The sequence below is a fragment of the Athene cunicularia genome (genome assembly GCF_003259725.1).
Source record: "Athene cunicularia isolate RWA chromosome 6 unlocalized genomic scaffold, athCun1 chr6_part1, whole genome shotgun sequence".
Taxonomy (NCBI): Eukaryota; Metazoa; Chordata; class Aves; order Strigiformes; family Strigidae; genus Athene; species Athene cunicularia.
Window position 1 is genome coordinate 4,420,171 of NW_020799105.1, and position 23,749 is coordinate 4,443,919.

At 45.2% G+C, this 23,749-nt stretch overlaps 1 protein-coding gene across 1 annotated transcript in view; it reads right to left on the reverse strand.

The window, feature by feature from the left end:
- TLL2 (tolloid like 2) overlaps positions 1-23,749 on the reverse strand; it is a 114,397-nt gene that overhangs the window by 67,760 nt on the left and 22,888 nt on the right. The window contains exon 5 of the mRNA XM_026851468.1: positions 7,473-7,583. Coding sequence (XP_026707269.1) covers positions 7,473-7,583 — 111 coding nt within the window. The remainder of the gene's footprint in view (positions 1-7,472; positions 7,584-23,749) is intronic.

A 23,749-nucleotide genomic window follows, 5' to 3' on the forward strand; every position in this document is an offset into this window, starting at 1 on the left:
TCACCTTCTCTCCTCTCCTACTGTCAGGCACCAGACTGACAGACTCTGTTCCTGTAACTAGCAAAAGGGCATCCCTAGGATCAGCAATTAGAGAGAAAAACCCCTGTCAATGTTTTCCAAAAAGGACTTCAAGTTGGCACTCAGAATTCAAAAAAATAAAAGCATTTGGAATGAAAATATCAACCCTAAAGATTAGCATTTGCTAGCAGGAGAGCCTTAACTACAGGGGGAATTAGTTCATCAGCTGATGGGTCAGGGGCTTTCTAGGCAATTATCTTCATGCTGGAGAAAATCAGGCAGGTCTGAGAAGGTTGCAATAGGATTGCAATACTCTGGGCTGGAAGGAAAAAAGACAGTGTCTGCTTTTCTGCAAAGAGAAGATCAGTGGATTATTGCACAGAAATATGGAATTGGGCAAGGGGGTAACTCAGAAAAGGAGTGTGAAAAAGAGCACTCTCAGCCCTAGAGGACTTGCTCAATTCTTCCAAAGGGGAGCTCCTACCTTGCCTTAGCAAACTACAGAAAATTCATTTCATGGTTGTCTGCTCTGGTAAACCCCCTGACTGAATGGGCTCAGAAAGATAAACATTGGGGCTAGTTATAGGAAAATCTATAGGCTAACAGGCTAAACAAACCTCAACATCAGTTCAAGTATCAGACATTTGGCGCTTGTCTTTCCTCTTCTGGAGGGCTGAGGATCCTCTTCTGTTAAGAAGCTGCATGGACTGCGAAGAGACATTCCTAGAGTGCACATCATGTGCTGTGGAAAACTGAAAAGAGGTACACAAACAGATGGAAAGAGCCCTCAGGCAGGTCTCTTGGAATATGATGTTCCTCTACTCACAGAAGAGGAAACAACCTTCACTAAAGATTTCCCAGTGGAAGAACAGACCCCTGGAGAGAGTTCGCAGATGTGGGTTATGTTACAGCACGTACATAGTTATTCGCATTGCTCCTGGCCAGTTACAACCAATACAGATCAGATTAAGTTAGCACAACATACAGATTTGCTCTAAGCCTAAATAAATTAAAGGTTGGGCCCCAGGCAGCCCTGAATTCACCAGTACTGAAGCCAATACAATCTACCCCTTGCACCATGAATCAAGTGCCACTACAGTGGAGCATCAAACATGAGTTACAGGGGAAAACCAGCTCTGAGCTCGACATGCATAAACTCAATAATCTCTCCTTCAAATCCACAAATCAGATCTTCCCTGGAATCTCAGTCAGTCATGGTCTAAAATCCCTGGATTTTATATTCTTGTAGAAGTGCATTTTGTACTAGAAACACATCAGTAGTGTCAAAGAGGACTTGGAATTAATGTGCAGCACTACTCCTGGCCACAGCCCCTAGATTGAGCAACCTCTACCAAAGTGAAGCAGTGCTTGTGACTGCTTCCAACACCTTAAGTGTTCCATGGGAGGAGAAACCTTTTTCTCCACTTTGAGGCTAAACAGCACAACTCTTAGCAGGAGAGCAGCAACCTGTCCTGTAAGCAATCCCAGCTCAGGTAGGAATCAACACCTTGCCTCAAGAATGTAACCATAGAGCAGTGAAATATGTTTCAGGGGCTGGCAGCCCACTACAGGTGAATGAAAAGCTGCTATGTAACTTGACAAGCACTGCAGGCTCCCCCATGCACCACACACCTTTCAGGTATGCACACACACAGGACTGCAAATTCTTCTGATCTCTTCCAAATCTCTTCAAGGTTTGCCTCAATGCCCCAAAGCAGTTTATGCACATTGCTTTGAAATCTGTAATTCCTGGGTTGTCATGCTACAACGTGTCATGTATGTGCAAGTCCTGAAACAGAAAGAGCCCTCTGACACAAGGTGACCACAGGCATCCCAAAGCAAGGAAAAGCAAAGCAGCCTGCTGCAAATGTGGGCATTGTGCAGATCTGGTGAAGCAGCAGGATAGCTGCCTGCATTTTCATACCATGCTCAAGAACAGCGGAGCTAGTGTGTGCCAACAAACAAACTCCTTGCTCTTATTAAGAGAGGGTTTAATGAAGAACTACTGTCTGCCTCGTTTGCCAGAGAATAACATGCATGAATTTGCTGTCAGAGCCTTCAGCTATTCCTGGCAGCCTCTGTATCCTGTCTGATTTCACTAGAAATCCTGGGATCAAACACATCCCTGTCCCAGCTGCACTGTTATCTGAAGCATTGTTCACTCTAGCTATCAAGGATGCTCTGTAAATCCTTCCTGTCACTCATTTGCGGTAGCGTGAAAGTCTCATCAAGGTCTTCAATCCATGAGCCTAAAAACCTCTCAGGATCAGAGGCAAAGAAAACCTGTTTTTACTGTTCTTGAAAAGCATTCTTGGCAGAAGGATGCAGAATCAGTGCCTCAGCAGCAAGTCCAGCACAGCATGGCATGAGTGAGGGTGGCCAGACTCCCATATCTTCTGATCTGCTGGTGCCAAGCCCAGAAGAGACAAACTTGTCTTTCTCACTCACCAAGGTGACTTCAGGACTAGAAATTGCCTCCATGATACAAAAAAATCAGGAAAAAAGGTAATATATCAGAAAAATCCTCTTAATCCCTAAACTGCCTGAAAAAAATTAAACCTGTTAAGATTAAATAAGCACATTCTTCCCATAGGCATGGCAAGAAAAGAAAGGGTCATCATCTTTCTCTGTGGCTAATGCTTCAGCAGATAAAGCAATAAAGCAAAGACAATCACCTTGCACCAGTGGACTCATTTGGGTCCAAAAGAGAAGTGACACTGTGCAGTTAGTTTCACAGCCTGTCTGTGGATCTTCTTGTCTCCCATTTCAAAGCCATTTGGGGGTTCTCAGCAGCAGAGGAATCCTCAAAGCTTTGTCTCAATTTTCTTCTAAACTAAAATTATATTATGAAGTCAAATATTTTCACTAAAGTTAAAAAAAAATCTATGAGAAACTTTTCAAAACTAAAAATGTTTCACTTTGAAAAATGTTTCAAAAGTGATTAGAGTTGGTGAAGCATGGGCTTGCTAAGGATAGCACTCATTGGCGGATCTCCAGGTACCCGATTAATTTCATTATGTTTTGAACCATTACTGTATCTCTATGGGGCCAAATCCTAAGGGTATCCACCTCAACACCCCTGCATGGGAACAACTGATTTTCATAGTAAACATGACATCTAAACTTGATCCCATAGAAATAGACAGAGAGGTAGCTAATTTAAACGTTTTAAATGCAGAGTAACAGTTTCATTTTAATAACATCCCTTACCATTTGTCCCCTCTTCTAGCTGCAAAACATTTTTAAGGGGGAAGAGGAAACTTCCTATTTGGCAGATTTTTATATGGCATTACAGATGGTAATAGCAGAATGAATAGATGATGTGGAGGGCCTTGTTTGGCCTGCAGAACCTCTTATAATACAAAAAGCATATATAAATACTCCAGCTGTTTAGCCACCAGCTCCAATATTTGCTAAAAAAATGCTTGGAAACACTGAACTTCAAGGCATCCCACTCTCAAGCAGGCTCATAAATTTGCATTCGCGGGTCCTGAGGAAACTGGCAGCTGAAGTGGCTAAGCCACTAATATTTGAGAAGTGGCAGTCCAGCAAATTTCCTGCTGACTGGAAAAAGGGAAACATAAACCCCATTTTTAAAAAGGCAAAAAAAAGACGACCTGGGGAGCTACAGGCCATTCAGTCTCAACTCTGTGCCTGACAAAATCACAGAATGGATCTTCCTGGAAATGATGCTAGGGCACGTGGAAAATAAGGAGGTGATTGGTGACAGCCAACACAGCTTCACTAAGGGCAAATTTGGCCTGACAAATTCGGTGGTCTTCTGTGGCAGGGTTACAGCATTGGGGGATAAGGGAAGGGCAACTGACGTCATCTACCTGGACTTGTGCAAAGCATTTGACACTGTTCTGCACAACATCCTTATCTCTACATTGAAGAGACATGGATTTGACAGATGGTCCACTCAGTGGTTGGGTGGTCACACTCAAAGAGTTGTGGTCAACAGCTTGATGTCCAAGTGGAAAGCAGTGACGAGTGGTATTCCTCAGGGATCAGATCTGGGATCAGCACTGTTTAACATCATTATTGGTGACAGAGACAGTGGGATTGAGTGCACCCTCAGCAAATTTCCTGACGACACCAAGCTGTGTGGTGCAGTCAACACACTGGAGGGAAGGGATGTGCCATCCAGAAGGACCTGGACAGGCTGGAGAGGTGGGCCCGTGCAAACATCATGGAGTTCAACAAGGCCAAGTGCAAGGTCTTGCACATAGGTCAGGGCAATCCCAAGCACAAATACAGGCTGGGCAATGAGTAGATTGAGAGCAGCCCCGCAGAGGCCTTGGGGGTATTAGTGGACGGAAAACTGACTACAAGCCAGCAATGTGCACTCACAGCCCAGAAAGCCAACTGTATCCTTGGCTGCATCAAGAGAAGTGTGGTCAGCAGATCAAGGGAGAGGATTCTCCCCCTCCACTCTGCTCTTGTGAGACCCCACCTGCAGTGCTGTGTCCAGCTCTGGGGCCCTCAACATAAGAAGGACATGGACCTGTTGGAGCAAATCTGGAGTTGGGCCACAAAGGTGATCAGGGGGCTGGAGCACCTCCCTTATGAGGACAGGCTGGGAGAGTTGGGGTTGTTCAGCCTGGAGAAGAGAAAGGTCCAGGGAGACCTTATAGTGGCCTTCCAGTACTTAAGGGGGGCTACAGGAAAGATGGGGAGGGACTCTTTATCAGGCTGCCCAGAGAGGTTATAGATACTCCCTCCCTGGCAGTGTTCAAGGCGAGGCTGGTTGGGGCTTTGAGCAACCTGGTCTAGTGGAAGGTGTCCCTGCCCATGGCAGGGGGGTTGGAGCTAGATGATCTTTAAGGTCACTTCCAACCCAAATCATTCTAATTTTGAGGGTCTGAATAGCAATTATGGCATTTTGGCAAGCAGGAAATAAATGAACAAAACAAACCTGGAGCACATCCATGCTATGAAATTAAACTCAGCACAGAGATCTGTGGCAGAATCCAGACAGTCCTCAGATCAGACTCCCTGTCTCTCTCAAGGGCCTAGAGAAGGGCATAGCTATCTTTCTACACAAAGACTGAAAGAAGGTGAAGGAGGGTAAAGCCTGAAACAACTGACAGTCTCAGCCCTCACCAGCCAAGGCAGACCTTTTACTAAAGCAGATGATCTCCAGTTGGAGCCAGTGAAGAACCATGTTCCCCATCACTCATAAGTACATGGGAAGGAACCTCATTCTTCCTCCAGAGCCTGACAGCTGCAGATGCTCCACACAAGCTAACAGAGCATACACCTATGAACAGCCCAACAGTGTCAAATGGCATGATTTTCACCCCTCCTCCCAGCCAAACAGTGTTTTCTGGGGACAAGGAAACAACACAGGGGAAGAAGAATGCCTGGCCTAATAGCGTGTTCAGAACTGCAGCTCCCAGATACGAAGAGCCTGTGTGTCTGTATATACATATTAAGTACTTCCTCCACTATACAGCTAATCCGATTAACAGCTTTAGGAAACTCCGAAATGTTATAATTCAAGGGGTCCCATTCATAAAAGGTCTTAGGCTGTTTCTGTAGAGAAGTTGCATTCTTCCCACTGGAAATAAAAAAGCAGAGAGCTGGACGTTCTCCCAGGGAAGAATGGGTCCCAATCTGCACCATGCCAATGTAGACCACCCTCTTACAATTCACATGACTGTCAAGCAAGCCCCGCAAGAGAAGAATCAACCCTTCCCATCCCTGCAGAGACTCTCCTCCCAGGGCAGGTGAACACAGAGATCTCCCTGTGCACACTCCACAGAAAGCATGTCAGTCACGGAGGCTGCCCATCTGTCAGCTTCCACTTCCAGGGGCTGAAAGCCAGGGAGAGGAATGAAGCCTGCCAGAGATGAGGACACGGCCAAGCTAATGACTTAACATCACATTCACCTATAGCAAAGCATCATATGATGCACCAGCTTTGTCTCAGCCGGTAAAAGGTGCCAGGAAGAGACTACTCCAACCACACAACATGAGCCATCATTGTAAGAGACCAGTGCCTGCATTACATGATACAGATGCGGGTTATAAAATTTAGTTAATTTTCCAGATGGAACAGGTCTGTCACCAGTGCCGAGCAAAAGAAATGCTAGCTATTACAAATAAAAAAGTCAAACGCTGTCTGGCTTTGCTTCTGCAGTCTCCTCATGTAAGTTCAAGAACTGACAAAGTCACGTGAAAGAGATGAACAGCGCCTATACTTAGTCCTCATTTTCTGATCCTACTCCTAATCACCTCTCACTTGAGAACATGCCACAGCCCAAAATATGATATGAATGGGCTAAATTACATAACAACACAGGATAATTGCATTTCCAGGGAGCAATCCATAATTTGAAGAAGTGGACAGCCCTCCTCTGCCCAGAATGTCAGCATCTGCATGAGTTTAACAAGTTACATCATCAAAAGCATGCCTCCATGTTGGATGTGTCATTTTCACACTCATCTCAACAGGGAGCCGGGCACTGATACCCAGAACAGGACCTACACAGTGCTTAGATGCTCTGAAACCAAAGCTAGGCAGTCACAAAGATACAGAACCAGCCATCAGTCCTTACAAATGATACAACATGAGCTGAGACACACAGGGGTCAGGTGAACATGATTTCAGTGATTTCTGTCCCTACCCAACCTCTGACCTTACTTGGTAACCTAAGAGTGTAACAGCAGAGAGAAAATAGAAGCTTGTCCTGAGCTGCTCTATCTCCAGTCCCTCTGGTATCTCTCAGAGCTCAGACTTCCAACAATTTCTCTCTTGCAGCATAAAGTGGAGTAGAGGCAACAATACTGCAGGGAGCCCTCCAAACCCCCCAAACCAGATGCAGTGTTTCAGAGACTGTTAGAGCTGGAATAAACTCAGAGCTCCTGAGTCAAGAAACAACTCTGGTCTGGCACAAGACTGAGCATATGTAAGAGCTGTGCAACATAAGCATATGCTACCCCATCTATTGGTTTTACAGAAAATCTACACAATTGTTAACCTATTTCAGTTATAACATCACTTCACGGCTAGCCTGTATGTAAGACTGCAGTGGGTTTTACCTAGGTAGACAGTTGAAAAAAATGCATTATTCCATTAACATCATACATTGCACAAAACAAGGGAAGGACAGTAAGAGTCAAAACTAATGCCAAACTGAGTGTCCCTATGCTTGTCCCTTCAAGCATATTTCATTCAAAATCTGTAGAAAGGCAGTTCCTTGTAGAAAGAGACCCAGTGCTGTAAATTTGAAAATCTTCTCCCTTAGCAAGATAGGATTAGCTGCACCAAACTGGGATTCAGTTTTTGTTTAACTAAGTTCAGAGTTGGATCCCACCCTCAGTTGCATAACTAAGTTCTGCATGCACCTCCCTGCCTGTGGGAACCAGCATCATGAGTGAGAGGGAACTCCTTACTCCCCAAGAATAAAACCAGGGAAAAGGCATCACCATCCCAGGGCTGCCCTTACCTGAAGTGTGTCTTGCGTTTCCATCTGAGTGCTTTGTTAAGTCAACAGTTCTGTCTATTTGAAACAGCTTCAGATCATCTTCATCTAAAGCGATATCTCCCCAAAAGGCAGCTGAAGAGAAACAAACTGCAATTAGTTCAGTTTTTATTTTGGAAAGAAAGTACAGTTCCTATGTGGCCTGTATCACACCTAAAAGGCTATTACTCCATGGACCCAAAAAAGGTAACATACAGCAGTAGTTTTAAAGGTACAGATGAAATGGACATCGGTGGGGGACTGGCAAAATCATTTAATTAGCTGGGATTCCTCATGTTGCTCATTGTTACAGGCCTGACTCAACCAAGCACTAAGGTGGTGGGGTTCACTCTTCATTAAACCCTACATGGAGGGCAGTCACTGGCATTTCCCTAGCTAGTGTGAAGGAGTTAGCTACATTGCAGCTCAGATCCCAAGATGTTGCATCCGCACCTTCCCCAGGCCAACAATTTGCTTAAGACTGGAGGACAGTGATGAAGGACTCAAGCTCAGCAGCATATATCTAGAGGCTACAGTTGTCAGCCTGCAGGACCTCACACACACGGTTAGCACTCAGACACATGGCTCAAAATCCAAGCTGACAGCCAGCCTACCATTTCCACTCTGGTGGAGAAATGCCAGTTATTTGTTCCCTTGTCGATCAGTTACCCAGATTTAAGTTTGCAGAGTTTTTAATTTTGTAAAAATCCTTGAGTTTCAGCCAGAAGCCATGCAACCAAGGCAAACAAACTGATAACTCGACATTCAGAGCTCAGAGAAACAGACTGGAAATCATTTCAGTGGAAAAAATTATACCCCAGGAGTATCTTGACCGAGTTGACACTGCACTGTATAGTTACTATTTTGGGAATTTGAACAAAATAAACACAGGCGATGAAGTAGTTGACCAAGCAGAACAGATCTTTCAGAGATAACAAACAGGTTACAAACAGAGCTGTTAAAATTCATGCAAGAAGCCTGCGTAGGTTGATGATTTTTTTTTTTTTTAAAGGCAAATTAAACAGTTGTACAGTTCAAGATAACTCAGTAACACAAGAAGCAATGTGAGTCTGTGTCTGCAGTGATGGAACAATTTTTTCTTGTTAACTCAACATTTACACTACGTGGGGAGAAAAACATCCCATTGCTACACCAGCAACATCACAGATCAAAGTATGGCCTGAGAAACCAGTGGGTTTTTACTGATCACCTAATTTTTACTGCCAAGACCAAATGAAATATTGATCTTTGCCTGAATATCAGAAACATGTAATCAGATCTGTGGCAACTGAATTATGAAAGGTTAACTCAAGAGTTTTTTCTGATACAACATGGCACTGGTTCTGATGCAATGCTTGCCTCCTCTATTCTGCATCTCAGCACTTCAGTCAGTTCACTAGCATTTGCCAGTGTCGCTGTTCTGGGACATGGGAACAGCAAGAAGTTTTTGCTTGCTACTGGGCACATCCCAGCTGCCACAGACTGCCCCAAGCCAAGAGCTGCTATGAGCAGCAAAGCCCTGGAATGAGCAGAGGAGGACTCAGATGCTTCCCCCTTTCCCTGGAACAAAGCCATCTCCCCCTGGTTACCTGGCCACAGCAGAACAATGGGAGCCAGCTTGAGGCTGGCTCTGTCCTTCTGGCCAAGTCTTCTTAACAGTGCTAACAAACCCCAAATTACAGAACCACAGCAACAGCTCCAGAAGTTACAATAGTGCAGACAAACCTGACTGCACTAGATGTCAAGACTGACGTCAATTACAACTAGGACAGATCCTCTGTTTGCTACACAAACACAGAACTCTGGCTCTCCCCAACTTATTGGCAATCCAAGCCTTAACAATGAACAGAGAAGAACCTAAAATACTGTCAGACCCTCATGATCAAACAAGCCTACCAGAATGGCCAGACATCCCAATCTGATTGGGAATGGCCAGTAGAAGAAAGCAGAGACATAGGCTCCTGTGACTGCAATTTGAAGAAAAACCATTTCATCCATCCAGAGAAATTATTTGCTCAAGACAATGTAGCAGTCAAGGGGCAGAGATGCAAACGGCATCCCATGCCATCTGATTCCCTCCCCAGACACATTTGGTAAGTCACTATTACATTGGCCAACTGATATCCATTTCCTACTCTCCTGCCAAACCTACTGTCCTATTTCAGCCCCAAACTAATTGCCACCACCTTGGGCTCTCAGTGGCTTTTTTCCATTAGTACCACACAGTTGTTTCTCAGGCTAAGGTAGCTCATGCCAAAGCACAGCTCTCAGAGCAACAAGCCTGCAGCATGGATTTATATCAACAGAACTGTTAGGTTTTCCTTCCCAATGGAATGCAGCAGTTTTCTCCCAGCCCTAGCAAAGGAATCTCTGTCTGTTACAAAGCCATACATCATCCTGAAAGATGGTCCTCTACAAAAGCTGAATTTCCCTAGCATTTATTTCCAGCTCTCTGCAGTCCCAGTGTGCTCCAGGGGAACCATGATTTATCACAGCCCTGAACCAGCTGAACAACTTTCCTCTCTGGAAGTCCTGGATGAGAATGCTGCACTGCAACTTCTCCTGTGCCCCTTCCTAAAGGCCCCTTCCTAAAGGCATGCAAGCCTAAAAGACACTTGCTTCCACCCCAAGGGAGCCATCCCACAGGAAAGTCCAAGTACTTTATTTTAAAGGGTCACAAGTTCAGAGACTGCTGTTAAATGAAGCATTTCAAAGTATCCCTTCTGATTTTTTTTTACCAAGGCCCCCTTTTTAATTTAATGAGGGAGGATTTCCAAAAAGAGAAAACAGAAACTAACAAAAATATTTTAAATCTCCAAACAGCAGGCTAACAAACTTGGAAGCCAGTATTCCTCTTGGCAGAGAGCTCTGCAGTGTACAGCCAGGTGCAAACCCTTACTCAGCACAACAGCGTGCCAGCTTTTCTTTAAGAAGATGCATTATCTGGATAGTAAGAACAGAGCAGCTCTTACTGAGCTTGATGGAGCCAATATGAGAGTTTGCTTCTACACTGGCTAGTAACCTGCACCAACCACCCCAATTGTTTAGCCTCACCACCTCCCAGCATATACAACCAGACTGCATCTGTCTGTTGGGGCAAAGGGGAAGGACAACTGTGTTTAACAAACAAATTCAGCACCTAAATGAGAAAAGCAGCCTGGCAAGTTGTCTTTTCAGCACATTTCTCCCCCGGGGAAACAGTCCACATGCTGAGCACAGAGGTGCCATGACACCTGGAAGGTATGGCAGATGGCACCAGGAAGGAGAACACCTCCTTCCAGGCAGAGGACAGGCTGAACAGTTTCTCCAGGTACTTCACACACAACCACAAAGTCCAGACCCACCCATGCCTTCACAGTTCTCATTGTCCACAGTAAATTTTGAGGGTGGCTCTGGCAGGCTCCCACTCCAAAGCAATGTGACAGCCCAAAGTGTCTTCTTTCTAAAATCTTCATTGCTTTTCCCTGCAAATCACCTCCAACCTGTTTTTTCCCCCAACAATTCCCTTCTTGCATTTCCTGATTGTGTTTTCTCCTTTCCCTAGTTTCAAGTAGCACAATCTGATTTCAGAGGAGAAAAATAATTTTGCTGTCTCTTATAAAAATTCAATACAAAAGTGTTTATAAATGCCCTTTCCATAAAAAGTGTGTTTCATCCAGGCATTTTAACAAAATTCTTGTTCTCTTTTTTTTCTCTTTAATTTTTTTTTTCTCCCCCAAAGACAACAAGCAGGAAAAAAAAAAAAATAAAAAAAAATCACCAAGCAAAGCTTCTGGTAGTCAGACAGAAAACTGAATAACAAATCTCAAACAAAATGTAATATTGTTATTTGTTAAAACCAGGCTAATATCTAACTTCAAGGCAAATGCCCGGGGATGGGTATCCTTCACCCTCACCACAGTCAGCTCCAAGTTTATACAAGTATATGAGAACCATCTGAGCTGGCAGAAGAAGAATACAAGTCCCTGATTGAGAAATGTTACATAGTGTCTGTGTTTGAACTGATCACCAGCCACTAAGCTGGAACAAAACTTTCATCCATTTGCCTGCCACAAGCCCTTGCCAGAAAGATCCCATTCCTTCACCAGGGCATCAGTACAGGCCATAGATTTACCCTGATGACAGGAATCAGCAAAGCAGTCACCTTCTGGATGCTATGGGAGACCACTGCAATTTTCCCTGTAGCACCCATCAGGAATGGCTGTGACAGAGATTCACAGCAAAAGAGGCCTTGGAAACAGGCATACCCTGCCTACCAGGAAAGCTCCCTCCATCCCACTCCACCTCAAACATAGACTCTTTCACCTACTGAAGCTTTTGTCATGAAAAGACAGGTTTAGGTGCTGAATGGGATCTGACCCTAGAGGGAGGACTATGCCCTCTAACTTGAGCCAAAAGAGCCCTCTTTCAGTGGGGCCAGAGCCACATTAAGTTAGTGTATGTCATCAGCTCCAGGGTCTCATCTGAACTCACCACCAGCTGGCACAGCTCACACTGACAGACTTCATTTCAGTTTTTCTAGCATAGTTTTATCACAGTTTTGCTGAAGTACTTTACTCTCGCTCAGCAGGTTTCCCAGAGTGCAGTATAGCAATGAGCAGGGAAAACAAACAGCAATGTGAACCCAAGTAGATGCCTCAGACTTGTTTCATCAATACTCATTACTCAAACTCATTTTTCGCTAGTGTTCACAACCTCTGCGTGTAGATGACAGATGGGTTCCCAAGCAGGGATGCCTCATGACTATTCATGCCAGTGCAAAGTATCAGCGGAAGAAGCATTTGCACAATTAACCTCGGCATCTCCAATTCTGTGAGCATCAGCAGATGCCATGGTCAGGCAACCCAGGTAGCCTGCCTGTGTCTGCCTGACACAGACTCATCTGTGTCACCCAAATGATGAGCCCCACCAACTGTTTGTGTCTCACAGTGCAATCAAAGGATGTGCTCTGAACCCACCCATTAGATCAATCACACATGTATTCATAAGGGACAACGTCTATCCCTACTCAGATCTCTGCTCTCCATCACCTGCATTACTGAAATATCCTAGCACACCAGCTCTTCTTGTTCTAGAGTCGACTGTACTATATCCAAATAGTACAAGGGAAAACCAATGTCGGGTCCCACCTTAGCAACATGAGCTACAGGCAAGGAGTGCTGGGCATATGCAGACACAGGTAGGCAACGATGAGTGCCACCTCCTGGCAAACAGCAGTATGACTATTCATGCACTAGCAAAAACATGCAAGTTATTTTCATCATTTTCCCAACCTGACAAGGTCTGAGTGCTGGGAGATTTAATTTTCAGGGCTGGCCACCCTTTCATTAGGGCCAACACTTTGCAGACTAACAATAAATAAGTAAACACATCAAAGTGCATTCCCAGCACCTCTATATTTCTTTCTTCAAAGGAATACAGGTCTGCTGCTGCTTGCTGGCACAGAAACCAGCAGAACAGTATTCTGAAGTATGATAAGATTTGTACCTTGAAGAAAAAAAATCAACACATTCCTTCGGGCAAAGTAACAACTATGTCAGAGAGAAGACCAAATACTCAAAATAAGGCAGAAACCAGTGAAAGAAGAGTGAGAAAATAGCCCAAACCAATACTTTGGAAATAGGGCCAGATTCTGAGCATCGAACACTCAAGCCAAAGGAGGATGGGAAACAAGCAGCAGTAATGAGAAAAAGAAAAGCATCAAGACTGCCATATTCAGCCATTACATTTTCATCTGGATCAGTACTGTTTCTCCTCAGTAGGAATGATCAGAGGTTTCCCACTTCCCAGCTTTGGGGATGGCTTGAAGGCTCTGGCAGTAAATCCCTCCACACATCAAGGAGCCAGAGCTGATGTCTGACATCAGCAGGGTTTCTTGGCAGTAGGGACTCAGCAATTCAGTTTTCAGTGGAGAGGAGTTCCCTTGCCCAGGGAGGATGTTTTGTTTCAGAAACAGATCTCAGTTTTTGGAGGAATGTCTAAGAAGATGGTCCACTTCTAAACAGCAACAAATATTTCAAAAATGTCAAAACCTTCTGGGAATCAGTGTCTGGGTCCCTGTTCAGACTCCTGCAGAAACCTGAATTGCCTGAATTATCATGTGTAGTGCTCCCACAGCACCCTCTCTTGGGAAGTTATCTGCAGGAGACTGATAGGCCAGAAATTTCAATTTATATTAAACGAATTTCCATTCTTCGAAGGTGATGATGCAGGAACAAAGAAATACTTTGGGCTTGAGTTTGTCCCAAGCTGCAAACATACATGTGAGACTAAACAATGACCAGCTTTAAGGAATGATATGTGCTCTCCCTTGGGTGAATGCCATGTGATTTTAACCAAGAACTGAACAATTCAGTGGCACAGATTATAGTGCCTGCCATAATTAGGTTAGGAGAAAGATCTTTCCATTTTAATATTCGCAACTGTCCTGCTGCTGGTTGCTTCCTCACTCAAGTTCCTAATCTTTCCCATATTTACATGGCAGTCACTCCAGTCCAGTGATCTATGAATCCATTTCTGGTACGATAAGCAATGGAGGAAGGGATATGTGAACACACAGATCTGGAAATCCATGCCACAGGCAGCAAAGCAGCTCCCTCTACGGGCTCTTAAATGGTTAAACAGCTGCCTCTTCATAAAAGCACTGCAGGGGGATGTCTGCTGCCCAGTACTTCAAACCACCTTACAGGGTTAAGGATGCTACTCCCCTGTAATGTGGAGCGCAAAACCCAAGGGACTGGCTTAACCCCTCCTGTTTCCATCCAATGTAAATTGAGCTACGTGAGCTTCATAACACTTCTGTGCTCTCTGCCTTCTGCTCTAGGTAACAGTGTATGTCCCATGACAATGCTGATACAAGATGGGGCTTTGGCTGTGCACTTCTGAACTGTTCTCCATGAAAGCTGTACATGGTCTGCAGAGTGCCTCTTGACCACATTTTACATGTAGGCAGGCAACAGACTTTAGGAAGCTATCATGGACACACAAACATACACAGTTTGATCTCTACCCCCAACAGAAACAGACATGCACAGAGCCACCCCACAATTAAATTCACTTGGAGACCTCAATCCCATGCAAGTGAAACTAAGCTCTACAACTCAATTGGCTGTCCTTCTGCCCAGGCAACCTGGGACACAGGTACCTTTCCTGGCTGCTGTCCAACCCCACCATGGCCATGGATGCTTCACTCTGCTGAGGAGGGGGCTTGATTTCAACACCTTCTTTTCTCATGAGCCAGGAAGGGCTTTCAGATCCAGCTTGTTCCCAAGTGCAAGCAACATGCCCACACCCTGTGACACCATTTCAAAGTGAGATTCTTCCTCTGCAGCTTCTGCCAGCTCAGCATTTCTTCCCTCCACCCTAACATCTAGCTCTTAACTGGGTATCACCCCATCCCACCCTTGCCTGGACATCTCTCCATTTGCTATTGCTTAGTGTTTGAGGAAGCAGCTTGCACGTCAAGTAGGCTAGGAAAAAAAAAAGTCTTTTACTGCACTAAGCTAGGGGACTATGAAGCAACAGTCTCCATTTAGAGCATCCAGGGATGATGAGAAAGCACACATTTTGGGTCATTACCTATCTATATCCAAAAGCTGAGCAGCTGACACCTTCCTAGCCTGTAGTGCAGGGAAATTCCTTTTAAACAGGGATAGTGTTCGTAAGTCTGTTCTCCAAGTTACGCAAAGCTCAGAACCATGCAGATGAAAAGCCAACAGTGACTCAGAATAGACATGGTAAGTTCCTTTAAGCCAACAGCCTGGCAAGATGACCTTGCCAAAAACAAAACAAACCAAAACCCCAAACCCTTGATTTGCCAACTTCATGTGATTTAACCAATTTAACCATTGTTTCTTTGTCCTAGCTGGTTTAAGAAGGGCCAAACCCAGCATTTGCACTAAGCTAACTTTCTCCTCTTCTTGGCACAATCAATTACAATTGATTTTAGGAATATCTAATGATGGCCTTGCATCAAGAGACAGTTATACATACATATTTTTTTAAAACAAAAAGGTTCTTTTCTTCAGTATCCCACATTCAGGTGCTATCAGCCATCAGAGCAATAATGCACAACAAGCAAAAGTTGGCCTGACCATGGTGCTCATATTGCCAATAAAGACTAGAGATGCTGCATCCAATTAACCCAAAGCTTCAGCCTGCTCCCAAACATCTCCCAGCCATGCACTAGTGAGCATATTCAGTAACTTACTACAGAAATCAACAGAGGAAACAAACTTGCAGGATTGCCAGACCTTGGACCCCTGGGAAGAGAGAAGAGCTTTCCCCTTATAACATTATGGTATGTAGAAACTCCCTCTTGCACTGCAAAGAATTTAAATACTCTTAGAGAGGATTTCTGCTGCTCCTTTTCAAAATGACAAGAGCAGAAACTTCATATTCAGCCAGACTGAAGGGAAACTCTGGCATCAAACCAGGTGAAGATCTTAAAGGGAAAATTTGGGAGGAAATACTCTAGTCACAGGTAGAACCTGGAAGATTGAGCTACATCTCAGCTTACAGGAGCTGGCTTCCAAAACTCTACCACAAAGGCAAAGCCCTAGCGTCTCCAAAGCCTACCCCAGAGAGGTAGAGGGAAAATAATACTCAACAGCCCCAAAAAGCAGCTGGTGCAAGTCGGAAGAGTCTCACAAAGATAGCACTGATCAGGTGCAGATTTTCAAAAGTACAGAAGGGACAGAGATGGCAGCTGGATCATGATACAGGGAAAAGGGACCCACATACAATTTTCTCCCTGTTTGACAGTAAGCAGTCCAGATAAGACCTGGCCTCCTATAACTTTTGTCAAACCATGCTCAAAAGTTGTTCTGACTAAATAAAGGCAGCAGACAGAGATGAGAGACCTAGCTACCAGCTACCTCCATCCCCTGCCAACATCTCCAACTTGCAGTGCTCAATACAGCTCTCAACCTTAGCAGAAATGGGTTTCCTGTGAACCAGGAAACAAAGCCTCAAGCAGATAAAAGTGTTTCATGGTCCAATCCTAAATGATAGGACTCATAAATAGCACAGTGCCACCACTTGACAGAAGCAGCACTTTCCCCAAATGCCTATGAGGTGATCCTTGCTGGCTCAACCTGCAAAGCAGGAACACCTGCTTGGAAATCCAGTACTGCTTCAGCTGCCCTTTAAGAGCAGGAGATGGCAAGGTTCTGGGTAATGAAATCCAAGAATGCCTTTGTCAATTAATTATGGAGAAAGCTGTACCACACAAGCCCCATCTCACACCCTCCATCATTTTTGCTGCTCAATATAACTTTAATTAATCTTTCCTTTGGCAATTTGAAGGAAGGGTGAGCACACCGCAAACACCCACTGAGTATTAAATTGGTTTCCTCTTTTATAGTCCTCTTTCCCTCCCTATTGGCCCAGCTATGATTTGTGGCCATTCACTTGGAGGCATTTTTTCCACACGAATATAATCCAAAGCCCCAAGCAACAATCGCATCCAGAAAAGTAACACCTCACACAGCCAATTGCTTCAGCCCAGCCTCTGCCAGCACAGAACAGATTCTCTCCGGCCCCCTCTTCTTCCACACACACCCCCAAGAATTCAAGGCAACCACCTTATCTCCATACCTTTAGCATTTAAAAAAAAAAAACTGGCAATGTTTTGTCCTAAGCAACTAAGCAATCGGGTCCCCATAGTTTCCTGTCTGCCATTTGTAGTAGTGCATCTTAATTACCACAGCACTAATGCAAAGCCTATTCTGCTCGGAAGCACAACCTCCTGTCTGAGGTACCAGTCTGGTCTTGTACTCCAGATATGTGGACCTAAAACCAGAAGGTAGGAACACAAAGCTCAGTTGAGTTCCCCAGTAACTCCACCTACCCTCAGCAAGAGACATCACCTCACCTTAGGCTTGTGGGGCTGAAAGAAAGATCATTATCATCAAGCACACCCCAGTGCACAAGCCAAGTCTGAGGTAATATGTGGGGTTTGTTTTGTGTGGCAGGGTTTTTGGTAGTGGGGAAGGGGAAGATAAGGAAAATTGAGTGCAGCCCAGCTGTGCCACAAGGGAGCAAGATCTTTTCAAAGGACCTTCCCCTTTGCTTTGCAGGGAGTATAGGCCCTGACTTTCAGTGGTCAAGCATTTAAGGCTGAGGGTGGGCAGGGATAACCCACTCACCCCATCATCACTTCAAAGACAGGCATGCGGACTGGCTGCCAGCAATTTCTGTCTCAGGCACTGAGGTCCTTGTTCAACACTACTTTCTTGGTACCATGGGTTAGGAGACCTTGACCTAAAACACTGCACACACCCCCAGCAGTTGTCCCACAAGAGAGACTTTCTGAGCCTTCTGCCCACCAGATTCAGTCTTCTGGGAGGAGACAATCAGGCCAGACCTTCTCCTCAGGTAATCCCCATACCATGGGACTTGCCCTGGATTTATTACTCAAAATTAAGTGGAGAAATAATAACCTTAGAGATGACAGAAGCAAATTTAAGACTAAAACTGCTCTAACCCTACACTTCATTTGGAATGGTTCAGTGGCTAAGCATTGTCCCCCCACTGAGGACATTTCACCAGCTGTGCCCACAATGCAAAGTGAACATTGCAGCTTATTTAATTGCATAATTTGGGGAAAGATGTTCTTCCTTCAGGTGTTCTGACACACTAGGTGTCAAAACCTCACTGTTCTCACCCCAAGCACTGCATCAGGGGAACTGGTGACCCCCAAACAGACCGACAGGAAATTCACTGCCACCTGCCCACCACAGAAGAAATTGGCTCATAGCAAAAAATCAACAGAAGCAGAGCCATTAACTGAGCTACATCCTCCGAAAAGGAAGGTAGCAACCCAGGCCTTCTTGGAGCAAACTTTAAGGCATGCTGACAATTTAAAACCACATACTCCTGGATGAAAGGGGGCAGTTCATGATAGATCACATCTATTCAAGGGCCAGACAAGGAAAGCAAACATAGGCTCATTTTACTCATTGTTCTTTATCCACCAACACCAGGAGAGAAGTGTTGCAGCACTGTTGGAAGAGAGAAAAGAAATGGACAGCAGGCAGGAAAGAAATGGCAGCTATTTATGGAGGATAGCTAATTTGAGCTGTTTACAGACTTCCCCTCCGAGAGCTTGGGGATGGGAGGGTGGCAAGGGGGTGGTTTCAGCCATTAAAAATACAACGTGAGAATCCATTAATTTTCCATAGAAACAATGTCGTCATAGAAGCGAGACAAATCTGATCAGTCATGCAAATGTGCTGATGTTAAATTCTCAGGCCTGGGCGGGGAATTTGCGTTGCCAAAAACACAACAATGAAGAGATCAGAATGAGATTACGAGCCAGAGCGGCTGCAGCACTGAATGGCGTGGTGGGGGCATGGGATGTAACCAATGGCACCTCCAGACTATAGTGGGGGTTTGTGCCCTCAGCCAGGCATAGATGTCCCAGCAGAAGAGACCGAAAAAGAAAAAAAAAGCCATCCTTGCATGAAATCTCAAGAACTGGGCAAATGCTACATTACTGCTCTGTACACCAGTGAGGACCTTCGCAGACTGAGCTCACTCCGGGGAATGAAAGGCTTAGCACTCCACAGAACTGGGACCCTCACAAGCTGCAAAAATCACAGCATCAAGAGGTGATAGCACAAGCAACAGGTGAGTGTGTCTTGTAGCACAACACAGCAAAGCAGTAGGCACCACAGATTTAGGAGAGAAACCAAAGGGGAAGCGTGTTGGCACCAGCACTGTCCCAGGCACATGCTGAGCTGTGATGCCGTCTAAACCATGGTCTTTATGTTGTGTTAGCAAGGGGCAAAATACAAAAAAATGTTCCCCCTCCCAACAAAAAAACCCCAACAAACCAAACCACACAACAAAAGGAGGCTAGCAGATTTTATCTCCTTTCCTCCCTCTTCCCTTCAAAAATCAAGCTTTACAAACGCTCTCCAGAGGGAGATACTATACACAGAAAATTACAGCACCCCAAGCAGGAGGAGTGGAAATTGCTCACCCTGGCAGCAGAGCACAGCCCTTCCTTGCGAAGAATCCAGCCACCATCCTGGACTGGCCTCACCACAAGTATTTAGGAGTTAATAATAACCTTGCAAAATGAAGAGCTCCACCCCCTGCAGTACGCAAAACACTACTAGAGTAACGCCTGTGACAAGGATGCTTCCGGGTAAGTCTCATCACTGGCCAAAACGGTTCAAAGAAACTTATGAACAAAACAAAAAAAAAGGAGAAGACAAACACATCCCAAGAGATGTTTTACCCAGGTTCGTAAGCCAAAATATCAGTATTTGTCATCACAAACAGCTGTTTGGTTCACCTGTTAAGTTTTAAAACATATTGTTTTTACATTTGGAGCCTTTGATGCTACAGCAAAGGGAATCCCCTCCACAGAGGGGCTGCCTGTGCTCGTGGAGTGGCTGCCTGCAAGCCTGAGGAAGGCTCAGGTCATTGGTGTCTGAGAAGGGGCACTCACACCTCTGCACTGTGCACCTCAGGGAAACTCCCTGCACCACCAACTTGCCCAAAACCAGGCTTTTGCCAAGTAACTCACCTTGGTCACAGAAACCTGTCCTCTAGTGCTATGTAATCCAAAGAAGTGGCTTTCCCAGGAGGGGACAATCCTGCAGGATACAGCAATGCCCCAGATGGGAACTGTGCTGCTAGCTCAGCATGACACGGCTCAGCGCACAGGCTGCTGCAAGGACACTTGGTCCAGGGAGACAACTAGAACCCCCTAAATCACCTCATTCCCCTCTGGTCATTCCCTGCCTGTTTTAAACTCCTACAAGAAAGCCTAAAAAACCCGTGATGGCGTTTTCTCATCCTTTGTATATAGTAAACAGGATGTCCTGCTTCGCCTTCTGCAGCTCATAAGCCTTTGTCAGCAGCCTGTTCAAACACCTTTCTGGATTTGGACTTTTAGAGACAGATGGCGAAGGACCCAGTCAGCCAGTCTGCCCCAGCAGACACTTTTCAAGTCTACTTTGCCACAGTGAACATTACAAGACTGTCAGGAGCACACCCATACGTGATTACTGCACTGCACAGACATCCCTGTGCAGCACACAAAATCACAGTGCTGCCCTCATAGGAGAGATGCACATCCTGCCATGGCCTTCCTTCAGATGGTTCCTTTTGACGTCCTCAAACCTCTTTCTTTCCAGTCAGCCCTATGAGCAGTGCTCCCAGCTCTCTGCTTTTACTATTTCCTCACCCTTTTCTGAAGCTCACTACCATAAACTCTCCATTACTTTCAGTGTTACCATCCCACATGAGCTAAACTCAGCTACCCAAACATCCACAGAAACCACCACTGCAGTCTCAGCAACTTCCACCTTGGTCTATCCCATCACAGTCAGCATGTATAAAAGTCAAAACTCTCAATATTCAACGCTGGTTTTTATTGTCCCAGATATACACACCACAGTGAGCATCTATGACTGTGTAGCAACACAATCCTCCCAGCGTACAGAGCTCCACAAGGATTTAAAGTTCAGAGGCTGTCACAGCTCATTAAGGAGGCATCAGTTTCAGGTGCAGTTTCTCCTCACACAAAACTGCCCTCAAAATTCACACCCAAAAGCCACAGAAGTCACAATGTTCTGTTTTCTTCAACAAGATTTCATTACTCTCTATTTACTAAGATTGCTCAGAAAGGCATAGAATTGCACCCTGATCAGACCTGAGAGCTTTAAACTAGTGTGTCAATATACAAGCATACAAGTGAAAGACACTAGCAAGAGGGTCATGGACCTACAGTCTTCTGTTGACACAGTTGATCCTGCACCAGTAGTGAGCAATCAGGAAAGCAGTGAAGAGTTAAGTGTCATTACATTCATTCACCTTATTTATGCAGTAGGTGCCCATGAGAAGTTGGGTCTTTATCGACACACATCCTGTAACATTCTGGTTCTCTGTTTCACTTCAAGCACTTAACTACATCTGGGTGAGGACATGCTCCCCACTTCCCAAGCGAGCCAGCTGCACCCTTCACTCGCTCAAACATCAGTGACAAAAGCCTGCTCAAGAATATACATCTGTTTCATGTACGGCTCATACAGCTATTTTAAACAGTTTCCATATGTTGCCAAAAACTGTGACCAAATGCCACTTGCAAATAAATGGGGAGATTGTCTGGCTTCCACAGAGAAAAGTTTCATCACACAGCTTCAGAGAAATAGCTCTTTTGTTCCAAGGTCTGCCTGGGCTTGCCCAGCCGCTTCTACAGTCAGATGCTGCTGACTGGTTCAAATGCTGTCTCCTCCTGATATCGTGCCACCACAGCAACATGCTTTGTGGACCACAGTGAGCAGACTTTGGAAAAAACCTGTAAGGAACACCTCAACACGTGAAGATCATCTATGAGGTCAGGCAGCGCAACCACCCCTGCTCCTGATTCCAGAGAACTTACCCATAGGACAGGCATGCTTTTTGCTCAGCCCTCATCCAGACATTACCATCAGGTGCTAGGCTGTAGCTGTTAGAACTCCTCAAAGCATAAATGAAGCTCTGGGGCTCCATGTAAGCTATAATTCTATGTTTCCGCATTTTGCCATGCCATCTGAAATTAGTATCTCACTTTTAATATACCCATTATGGCTTCCTGCTCAGGTCCAGCCTACAAATAGGTAATTTGCCATATTACAGCTGGACCACATCCAAACTAATGGTCTGTAGCTGGGTAGATGGGAGGACTGAGTAAATAGACAAGTAAGGCCTTCACTCAGGGGTACTGCTCTCCAAAAGGTAGATCTGGTCAGGGAAGCAAGCAATAAATATCTCTGTTTAAAAATGCAGGGGAGGCTATTAGAAGGATTTAAAACTTCAATGGGGAAAATACCTGGACACCACCATTTTCCTTGTCAATAATGGCATGTTATACTTGCACCCCAAGAAAGTGCAGTACGGAATCCGTGCCTGTTGGAACAGGCCTTGCACAGCAACACCCGCCTCACCTCTTTAGACAAAGCTTGCTGAAGCAGGTACCAAACAAATATCCCAAAGAGCCACCCAAAGATATATTTCTCAGCCTGTCCTGAAGAAATGAAGCAACTTTTTTGGTCACAGAATCCAAAGTAGAGCCGGATGTCCCAGATCCCCATCCCAGTGTTCCACCATTAGGTAGACCACATGCTCCTGGCCAGCAACAAGGTGCTGGAGTTACCTTCCTTCTCTTGAGGCTGAAGGGTTTCAAGTCCTTTCAATTTCACAAGGCAGTCATGCTACAGAAAGGGCAGTCAGACCAAGGAAAAGACAAGAGTTCTTCACATTCATCCACGTTCACTTGCACGCTGGGCTGTCTCCTGCTGCCCAAGGCAAGGGGATTGACATCCACCAAAGCTATCCTACTCCTATACCCAGTGGATGTCCCCAGGCATCTCCTCCCTCTTTGGGGAAGCTGTCAGGGACCACAGGCATAGTTAACTGAAAGTCCCCCTCAAATCTGACATAGGGTGAAGCACATGAAAAATTACTCATGCAATTGATTCACATGGTTTCCATCATTCATAAATTCCTTATGCATAAAAGGGAGGCATAGGATTTGCACATAACCGATACAGACAGCTGCAGACTTCACTAGTCAGTGAGTGCCTGCAGGCAGAAGCCGCTCCTCATGTAATCCCATTAAACAGCTGGAATTAATGAAAATGCTGTGCGATTCAGCATGCTAATGGCAGCCACCTCTGCTTCCTCCACTGTCAGTGCAGAGTTCTCTCCAGTTCAGTCTCTTCCCGTGGGCCCAAATTACAAGAGTTACTTCATGCCCTGAACTCTGCAGGAAGCCTACAGCACATGCAAGTATGAGGCTACAGTGATAGAAGGCTGCTCTCAGAGAGTGCTAGGAACATATCCATGCTCTCCATCACAGTATGTCTCCTCATGGTAAGATGCAGTTTTTGGGGATATCACTGCAGAACACACAGGTCTTCTCATGAACAGAAATCAGTACACTAGAGATTGGGTACAGAAGGAAAATCAACACACTGCCATCTCCAAAGGCAAGGTAGTGGAATTCATACAAAATATAGTTGTTAGTAGACTCAGCTCCAGACTGGAATCAAAGGCTCTGAAACCAAGAGGATCTCAGGTAGAGGCTGTTTGCCATTTAAAGGCCCTTCATGGCATTCAGCATTGTATCAGAGCAGATGTGAAGAGCCAGCACAAAACTATAGTGCTAAGTAATTTGAAGGAGGCACCATTAATCCTTCACCTCCCAGGGAAGGCCAGAAAGAGAGGTCAGCCTAACAGAGCTCTGTCCCCTCATGCAGCAAGAC